General features: G+C 43.6%; 1 protein-coding gene across 1 annotated transcript in view; it reads right to left on the reverse strand.

Annotated features, from left to right (window-relative positions):
* The window catches only part of LOC122561997 (integrator complex subunit 6-like), a 51,387-nt gene that overhangs the window by 28,972 nt on the left and 12,119 nt on the right, over window positions 1-10,296 (reverse strand). The window contains exon 4 of the mRNA XM_043714364.1: window positions 3,236-3,451. Coding sequence (XP_043570299.1) covers window positions 3,236-3,451 — 216 coding nt within the window. The remainder of the gene's footprint in view (window positions 1-3,235; window positions 3,452-10,296) is intronic.

Consider the following 10,296-nt stretch of genomic DNA (forward strand, 5'->3'; position numbering starts at 1 on the left):
AGAGGGGATCTGATTGAGACATAAGATTATTAAAGGATTGGACAGTCTGGAGGCAGGAAACATGTTTCCGCTGATGGGTGAGTGCTGAACCAGAGGACACAGCTTAAAAATATGGGGTAGGCCATTTAGGACAGAGATGAGGAGAAAGTTCTTCACCCAGAGAGTGGTGGCTGTGTGGAATGCTCTTCCCCAGAGGGCAGTGGAGGCCCAGTTTCTGGGTTCATTTAAGAAAGAGTTGGGTAGAGCTCTCAAGGATTGTGGAATCTAGGGTTATGGAGATAAGGCAGGAACAGGATACTGATTAAGGATGATCAGCCATGATCATATTGAATGGTGGTGCAGGCTCGAAGGGCAGAATGGCCTACTCCTGCGCCTATTGTTTCTCACTCTATGAAGCAAAGGAATCGGTTAAAGTGTGTCTGCTTTAACGCAAGGAGTGTCTGAAATAAGAGTGATGAACTTAGGGCATGAATCAGTACTTGAGGATATGATGCTGTGGCCGTAACAGAGACATGGGTTTCACAGGGGCAGGAATGGTGCTGGATGTTCGAGGGTTTAGAGCATTTAAAAAAAACAGGAATGAGAGCTTTGAGGAGCCGGGAAACAGTCTTGAACAGATCAAGATTGATGAAGTTGATGTGCTGGAAATTTTGGCAAACATTAAGATTGATAAGTCCCCAGGGACAGACCAGATTTATCCGAGGCTGCTTCGGGAAGTGAGAAAGGAGGTTGCTAAGCCGCTGGTGAGGATATTTGCTTCCTCACTCTCCACGGGAAGATTGGAAGGAGGCAAATGATGTTCCTCTTTTCAAGGGTAATAAGGGAATCCCTGGCAATTACAGACCAGTCAGTCTTACGTCTATGGTCAGCAAAGTTTTGGAAAAAATACTGAGGGATAGGATAGGATTTATGACTATTTGGCAAAGCATAGTGTGATTATAGACAGTCAGCATGGCTTCGCGAGGGCAGGTCATGCCTCACAAATCTTATTGAGTTCCTTGAGGAGGTGGCAAGACAGGTCGACGAAGGATTGACTGGCACGAGGAGTCATAGCTTTAAGATATTAGGAGGAAGGTATAGAGGGGACATCAGAGGAAGGTTCTTTATGCAGAGAGTTGTGAATGCATGGAATGCGTTGCCAGCGGTGGTGATGGAAACAGAGTCATTAGGGACATTTAAGCGACTGCTGGACATACACATGGATAGAAGTGAATTGAGGGGTGCATAGGTGAAGTTATTATATTTTACATTAGGATTTATCTTCGGCACAACATCATGGGCCGAAGGGCCTGTTCTGTGCTGTACGTTTCTATCTAAATACAAAATTTAAAAGGTATCTGGATGAGTACATGAATAGGAGGGGTTTAGAGAGGTATGGGTCAAATGCTGGCAAAGGGGACTAGACTGGATTAGGATATCTAGTCGACATGGACGGGTTGGACCGAAGGGTCTGTTTCCGTGCTGTACATCTGTATGATTCTAGGTGTACCCTAGAACTCTGTGGGAAGCTGGGGAAGTGATTGCTGGGCTTCTAGTAGAGCTATTTGGAAATGCCGGTGTTGGACAGGGCTGTACAAAGTTAAAAATCACACAACACCAGGTTATAGTCCAACAGGCTTAATTGGAAGCACTAGCTTTCAGAGCACTGCTCCTTCATCAGGTGGTTGTGGAGCATAAGATTGTAAGACAATTTATAAGCAAATGTTTACAGTGTGATGTAACGTTTGCTAGAAATTCTGTCTTACAATCTTATATTCCACAGCCACCCGATGAAGGAGCAGCACTCCAAAAGCTAGTGCTTCCAATTAAACTTGTTGGACTATAACCTGGTTTTGTGTGATTTTTAACTCTGTTTGGATCATAGATAGTTACAGGTGAGGTGCTGGAAGACTGGAAGTTGGCAAACGTGGTGCCATTATGTTGGGAAAAGCCAAGGAACCATAGACCAGTGAGCCTGCCATTTTGGGGCAAAGTGTTGGAGGGTATCCTGAGAGACAAGATTTTCATGTATTTGGATAGGCAAGGACTGATTAGGGATAGTCAACATGGCTTTATGCATGAGAAATGTGTCTCACTAACATGATTGAGTTTTTTGAACAAACAGTAACAAAGAGGGTGGAAGTGACTTATATGGACTTCAGTAAGGTGTTCAACAAGGTTCCTCATGGTAGACTGGTTGGCAAGGTTAGATGTCATGGAATACAGGGAGAACTGGCCACTTCAATACAGAACTTGCTCGAAGGTAGAAGAAAGAGGGTGGTGGTGGAGGGATGCTTTTCACATTGGTGGCCTGTGACCAGTGGTGTACCACAAGGAACTGTGCTGGGTCCACTGCTTTTGGTCATTTATATAAATGATTTGGGTATGAACACAGGAGGTATAGTGAGCAAGTTTGCAGATGACACCAAAATTGGAGGTGTAGTCATCCACTAATTTAGAAATCATGTTTTTGATTCCAAAATCTAAACAGCTGATGTCATTTGTGAACAGCAGTGAATTTATTCTTTTTTCTTCACTAAAGGAGTATAGGAGCTGGGACGTTGTGGTGTGATTGTACAGGACTTTGGTGAAGCCTCTTCTGGAATGCTGTGTATAGTTCCGGTCACCCAGTTAAAGGAAGATTATTATTAAACTGGAGGGGGTTCGGAAAAGATCTACCAAGATGTTGCAGAGAATGGAGGGTTTGGGTTGTAAAAATAGGCTTGAGCTTTTTTCACTGGAGTGTAGGAAGTTGAGGGGTGACCTTATAGAGGTTTACAAAAGCATGACAGGCGTAGATAAGGTGAATAGCAAAATTTTTTTCCCCTAAGGTGGGGGAGTTCAAAAGTGAAGGGCATATCTTTAAGGCGAGATGAGAAAGATTTAAAAAAGACATGAAGGGCAACATCTTTACAGAAAGCTGTTAGTGTGTGGAATGAACTGCCACAGGAAGTGGTGGATGCAGGTATAGTTAACAACATTTTTAAAAAATTTGGACAAGTAAATGATTAGGAAATGTTTCGAAAGATATGGGCCAAATGCAGGCAGGTAGGACTTGTTTAGTTTGGGAACATGGTTAGCCTGGACTAGTTAGACTGAAGTGTTTGTTTCCAAAATGTATGATTCAATGACAAATCCACACGCCACTGAAGACTCATTCAGTTATCTTTGCATCATTAACAAAGGAATGGAACTTCTGTTACAACACAAAAAAAATTCCTGTTCAACCAAATATTGTCATGGAAGCAGTGGTCACCTTGTTTAGGATTGCAATCTGAAAGCAAGCAAACTCCTTCATATTTAGTTCCATGGGCCTGAGGGGCACTTCCCCAGAAATTCCTTGCAGGAGCTGCTTGAAGTCTCTACGATGAGCCAGAGACAGAACACTAGACTGGTTTTTAACTTTGATTCCCAACTCTTGTGGGCTCTTTTTCCCAACAGATGCAATTATACGATCTGACTCTATTTTGGCCTGAAACACAAAACAACTTTATGTTACATACATTTTATTACAAACTCAAGTCCACAGTAGAAACTTCACCCAATTCAGTGGCATCAGAAACTCCTGTGAGTGGCTCCCAGACTCTTCCTACTGTGGTGGACTTGCAGCACCAAGTTTCTATAAGTAATACTGCAAATTTCTACAACAGCAATACGATAATCTTCTACATCCTCTTAAGCAAATATACGAGGGCTTTGGTTTAATGTCCCATCTGTAGGGTTGTACATCTGTGAGCACTCCTTTAATGTTGCACAGGAGTGCTGGCCATGATTCTGCCCTCAAGATCGAGGACTGGGACTTGTACTTTGAAATTCAGGAATGAGAATAGAACCAACTGAGCCAGAGCTGAATCACTAGGCTCCCAGCAAAACTCAGCCAGAAGAAAAGTACAAAAAAGCAACAAAAGAGGTCATTCAACCCAACATGCCTAATCCTGATGTCAAACCTCCACCCTATTTTTCTCCCACCTTCCTCATCGAACAAAATCAGCACGATCCTCTATTCCTTCTTCCCTCATTCGGTTATCCCACTTCTCCTGAAAGGCACAGAATGAGTGGCCATTCAGCCTGTTGTGTCTATACTGACGCTCTGATGGAGAAATTCATTAACTGTCATTCCCTTTTCCAGGCACATTCTTCCTTTTCATTATTAATTCCATTTCATTTTTAATGTTTCAATTGAACCAGGCCCTAAAAACTCAGACGTTGCATTCCAGAACCTAATCATTCACTCATGTAAAAGTCTTCCATACTAGTGAGTTATGAGAAGATTTGTAGCTCAGGTTGAGGATCTGGATATAGGTTTGCTCGCTGAGCTGGAAAGTTTGTTTTCAGACGTTTCGCCACCATACAAGGTAACATCTTCAGTGAACCTCCAGATGAAGCACTGGTGGTGTAGCCCGCTGTCGATTTATATGTTTGGGTTTCCTTGGGTTGGTGATGTCATTTCCTGTGGTGATGTCATTTCCTGTTCTGTTTCCCAGGGTGGTAAATGGGATTCAAGTCAACGTGTTTGTTCATACAGTTCTGGTTGGAATGCCATGCTTCTCGGAATTCTTGGGCATGTCTCAGTTTGGATGTGTTGTCCCAGTAGAAGTGGTTTCCTTCCTCATCCGTGTGTAAAGATACTAGTGATAGTAGGTCATGCCTTTTTGTGGCTGCTTAATGTTCATGTATCCTCGTGGCTACTTTTCTGCCTGTTTGTCCAATGTAGTGTTTGTTACAGTCCTTGCAAGGTATTTTGTAAATGACATTAGTTCGCTTGTATAGGGTCTTTCAAGTTCAGTGTGTTGGGGGTTTGTGGGCTACCATGATGCCAAGGAGTCGTAGTCTTTGACGTAGGGGAAGAGTGACTAAGGCTTCTGGACGCATTTTGTCTGCTTGTTTGGGTTTGTTGTGAGAAATCAGCAGACTGGATACCCATTCTTTTTGAATACACTGTATAGATGATTTTCCTCTGCTCTGCGTAGTTCCTCTGTGCTGCAGTGTGTAGTAGCTCATTGAAATAATGTTCTAATGCAGCTTTGTTTGTGGATGTTGAGATGATTGCTTCTGTAGTTCAATATTTGATCCGTATGTGGTTTTTTTCCTGTGTACGCTGCCATTGGCTGTTCGCTCTACTACACCATCTAGGAATGGCAGTTTGTTGTTGTTTTCCTCCTCTTCAATGCATGTTATGCCAGTAAAGATATTGTTGATGGTCTTGAAGGTTTCCTCTAATTTGTTTCGTTAAGTGATGACAAAGATGTCATCCATATAGTGGACCCAAAGTTTAGTTTGGAGGGTTGGCAGAGCTGTTTGTTCGAGTCTCTGCATTACTGCCTCTGCTAAGAACCCTGATATAGGAGATCCCATGGGTGTTCCATAGGTTTGTCGGTAGGTTTGTTGTTGAAGGTGAAGTGTGTGATAAGGCATAGGTCCACTAGCTTAGTGATACTGTCCTAGTTGGTGAAGTTGGTGGTGTTTGGTGTAGATGTCTTTGGTTTTTCTAATAATGTAGTCAGTGTTTCCTTGGCCAGGCTGATGTTGATGGATATGAACAGGGCTGTTACATCAAAGGAGACCATTATTTCATCCTCTTCTATCTTGGTATCTTTGGCAGTCTTTAGGAATTCTTGGGTGGAGTGGATGGAGTGGTGCGAGTCTTCTACTAAACGTTTTAGTCTTTTGGTGTAGCTCCTTGAGTGCGTTGGCAAATACCATTTATACTATTTGCTGATGCCATTTATACATTTGCTGATGACACCACCATAGTCGGTCGAATCTCAGATGGCGACGAAAAAGACTACAGACGGGAGATGGAAGACCTGGAAAAATGGTGCACTTACAACAACCTAGCTCTCAATGCCGGCAAAACCAAGGAACTCATTATTGACTTTTGGCTGGATGTTGCTCATGCCCCCCTACACATTAACACAGCACAGAGGTGGAATGAGTGGAGAGTGTAAAGCTCATAGAAGTGGTCATCCACAACAAGCTTTTTTGGACTCTTCATGTGGTCGCACTGGTTACAAAATGGGATCCAAGTCAATTTTTGTTTACAGAGTTCCAGTTGGAATGCCATGCTTCTCGGAGAAATGATCAATGATGCCCACAACAGACTCCGTAAATACAAGCGGGAAGTTTTGCACCAAAAATCTTTACTCAGTCATGCAACAGATCATGAATGGACAGACACAGTACAAAAAGCCACAGACATGAAACAGTGAGAAATACAGAAAATGAAAATACTAGACCTACAGAAAAAAGTAGACAAACTTACCCAAAATAACAACACTGACAACACAAAAGCATGGATTAAAAAACAAACTTATCTGACCAACCGCTAACAGACACTACAAAAGCAGTCTTAGTAAGAGGATTAAATTACAACTTCCAGGATGCGGACAAGGAAGATTTCTTAGCAGCATTAGATACAACAGTGAAAGACATCCAACTCACAGAAGAAACCCAGTAAACCATCATGCAGACAGGCGAAAGTGAGTACTGCAGATGCTGGAGATCAGAGTCAAGATTAGAATGGTGCTGGAAAAGCACAGGTCAGGCAGCATCCGAGGAGCAGGAAAATCAACGTTTCGGGCAAAAACCCTTCATCAGGAATGAGACAGGGAGCCTCCGGGGTGGAGAGATAACTGGGAGGGGGGGTGGGGGCTGGGGAGAAGGTAGCCAAGAGTACAATAGGTGGATGGAGGGGAGGGGGGGAATGAAGGTGATAAGTCAGAGAGGAGAGTGGAGTGGATAGGTGGAAAGGAAGATTGGCAGGTAGGACAGGTCATGAGGATGGTGCTGAGCTGGCAGGTTGGAACCATCAACTAGCCACAAAAAGACATGACCCACCCTCACTAGTATCATTACACACGGATGAGGAAGGACACCACTTTGACTGGGACAACACATCCATCCTAGGACATGCCAAACAGAGCCATGCACTAGAATTCCTAGAAGCATGGCATTCCAACCAGAACTCTATCAATACAGATGAGCCAATGGGCTGAGAAGTGGCAGATGGAGTTTAATTCAGATAAATGTCAGGTGCTGCATTTTGGGAAAGCAAATCTTAGCAGGACTTATACACTTAATGGTAAGGTCCTACGGAGTGTTGCTGAACAAAGAGACTTTGGATTGCAGGTTCGTAGCTCCTTGAAAGTGGAGTCGCAGGTAGATAAGATAGTGAAGAAGGTGTTTGGTATGCTTTATTTTATTGGTCAGAGTATTGAGTGCAGGAGATGGGAGGTCATGTTGCGACTATACAGGACATTGGTTAGGCCACTGTTGGAATATTGCGTGCAATTCTGATCTCCTTCCTATCGGAAAGTTGTTGTGAAACTTGAAATGGTTCAGAAAAAATTTACAAGGACGTTGCCATGGTTGGAGGATTTGAGCTACAGGGAGAAATCGAATAGGCTGGGGTTGTTTTCTCTGGAGGGTCGGAGGCTGGGGGGGCGGGGGTGATCTTATAGATGTTTGTAAAATCATGAGGGGCATGGATAGGATCAATAGACAAAGTTTTTTCCCTGGGGTCAGGGAGTCCAGAACTAGAGGGCATAGGTTTGGCGTGAGAGGGGAAAGATATAAAAGAGACCTAAGGGGCAATTTTTTCACGCAGAGGGTGGTACGTGTATGGAATGAGCTGCCAGAGGAAGTGGTGGAGGCGAGTATAATTGCAACGTTTAAAAGGCATCTGGATGGATATATGATTAGGAAGGGTTTGGAGGAATATGGGCCGGGTGGGACTAGATTGGATTGGCATATCTGGTTGGCATGGATGAGTTGTACCAAGGGGTCTGTTTCCTTGTTGTACATCTCTATGACTCTATAACAAACTCATTGACGTGGATCCCATTTACCACCTCCTGAGAAAAGGAACAGGAAATGACATCACCAATCCAAGGAAACCCAAACATATAAATTGAAAGTGGGCTACACCACCCATGCTTCTTCTAGAGGCTCACTGAAGATGTTACCTAGTATGGTGACAAAATGTCTGAAAACAAACCTTCCAGTCAGTGAGCGAACCTACATCCAGTCTTCCATACACTCAATTTCTTTTATTTTTATAGTCAGTCTTTGCTAGTTTCTAAATGTTCCCTTTTTTCTGGACCACCACTAAGCTTTGCAACACTGAATTAAATACTTTTTATTTTGCACTCTCTTTAATAGACTTAATTAGTCAAATATGGTGTGTCCTTATCAATTGTAAATATCTTTCTTGAGAGTCACAAAACACCTCCTTCAACGTCTGCCGCTGCTTCTCTTCTGATTTACCTTTTAACCTATTTTCCCATTCCACTTTAGTCAACTGTTCCCATACTCTTGCAATTGCCTTTGAGTTTAAGAAACAAGTTTCAGGAAAACATTTCTCATCTTCAAACTGAATATGAAATTATTTCATATTATAACCACTCTTACATCAGGACGAGACAAGGCAGATCTTCACGATGGCCAGGGAATCCAGAACCAGGCCTCAAGGTAAGCATTCACGGTAGGCCAATTAGGGCTGAGAGAAGGAGAAATGTCTTCACCCAGAGTCAGAAAAGAACAAAGAAAATTTACAGCCCAGGAACAGGCCCTTCGGCCCTCCAAGTCTGAGCCGATCCAAATGTACTATCTAAACCTGTCAATCAATTCCTAAGCATTTGTATCCCTCTGCTCCCCACTTACTCGTGCATCTGTCCAGACGCACCTTAAATAAATCTACCGTGCCTGCCTCTACCACCTCTGCTAACAACGCGTTCCAAACGCCCACCACCCTCTGTGTGAAGTACTTGCTGCGTGTATCCCCCTTAAACTTTCAATCTCTCACCTTAAAAGCATGACCTCTGGTTATTGAATCCTTCACTCTGGAAAAAAGCTTGTCTCTATCCACCCTGTCTATACCCTGCATGATTTTGTAAACCTCAATCAGGTCCCCACTCAATCTCCTTTTTTCTAATGAAAACAAATCTAACCTACTCAACCTCTCTTCATAGTTAGCACCTTCCATACCAGGCAACATCCTCGTAAACCTTCTCTGCGACCAGAACTGTACACAGTATTCTAAATGCGGCCGAACCAATGTCTTCTACAATTTTAACATGACTTGCCAGCTCTTATACTCAATATCCCGTCCAATGAAGGCAAGCATACTATATGCCTCCTTGACCACTCTATCCACCTGTGTAGCAACCTTCAGGGTACAATGGACCTGCACTCCCAGATCTCTCTGCCCATCAACTTTTCCCAAGGCTCTTCCATTCATTGTATAATTCACTCTCAAATTAGTCTTGCCTAAATCACCACACATTTATCTGGATTGAAAGCCATCTGCTACTTTTTCGCCCAACTCTCCTGTCTATCTATATTCTCATGTATTCTGCTATTCCTGCTTTCTGCTACTCCACCAATCTTTGTGTCATCTGCAAACTTGCTGATCATACCAACAGTGTCCTCTTCTAGATCATTTATGTATATTACAATCAACAGTGGCCCCAATACTGACCCTGGTGGAACACCACTGGTCACCTTTCTCCATTTCGAAAAACTCCTTTCAACTACTACTGTCTCCTGTTGCTCAACCAGTTCTTTATCCACCGAGCTAGAACACCCTGCACACCATGTGACTTCACCTTCTCCACTAGTGTACAATGGAGAACCTTATCAAACGCCTTACTAAAGTCCATGTCTATAACATCAACAGCCCTTCCTTCATCGATCAACTTGGCCACTTCCTCGAAGAGAAAATGAGGTCTGCAGATGCTGGAGATCAGAGATGGAAATGTGTTGCTGGAGAAGCGCAGCAGGTCAGGCAGCATCTAGGGAACAGGAGAATCGACGTTTCGGGCATTAGCCCTTCCTGCAGAAGGGCTAATGCCCGAAACGTCGATTCTCCTGTTCCCTAGATGCTGCCTGACCTGCTGCGCTTCTCCAGCAACACATTTCCACCCCACTTCCTCGAAGAACTCTATTAAGTTGGTAAGGCATGATCCCCCCTGCACAAAACCATGTTGCCTACCAAAATCTATTTATATTTAGAAAAGAATGAGCTGATCTCTTAGTAGAGGTAAAAACAATGACTGCAGATGCTGGAAACCAGATTCTGGATTAGTGGTGCTGGAAGAGCACAGCAGTTCAGGCAGCATCCAAGGAGCAGTGAAATCGATGTTCCGGGCAAAAGCCCTTCATCAGTAATAAAGGCAGAGAGCCTGAAGCGTGGAGAGATAAGCGAGAGGAGGGTGGGGGTGGGGAGAAAGTAGCAGAGAGTACAATAGGTGAGTGGGGAAGGGAATGAAGGTGATAGGTCAGGGAGGAGAGGGTGGAGTGGATAGGTGGAAAAGGAGA

The sequence above is a fragment of the Chiloscyllium plagiosum genome, chromosome 24, assembly GCF_004010195.1.
Source record: "Chiloscyllium plagiosum isolate BGI_BamShark_2017 chromosome 24, ASM401019v2, whole genome shotgun sequence".
NCBI lineage: Eukaryota > Metazoa > Chordata > Chondrichthyes > Orectolobiformes > Hemiscylliidae > Chiloscyllium > Chiloscyllium plagiosum.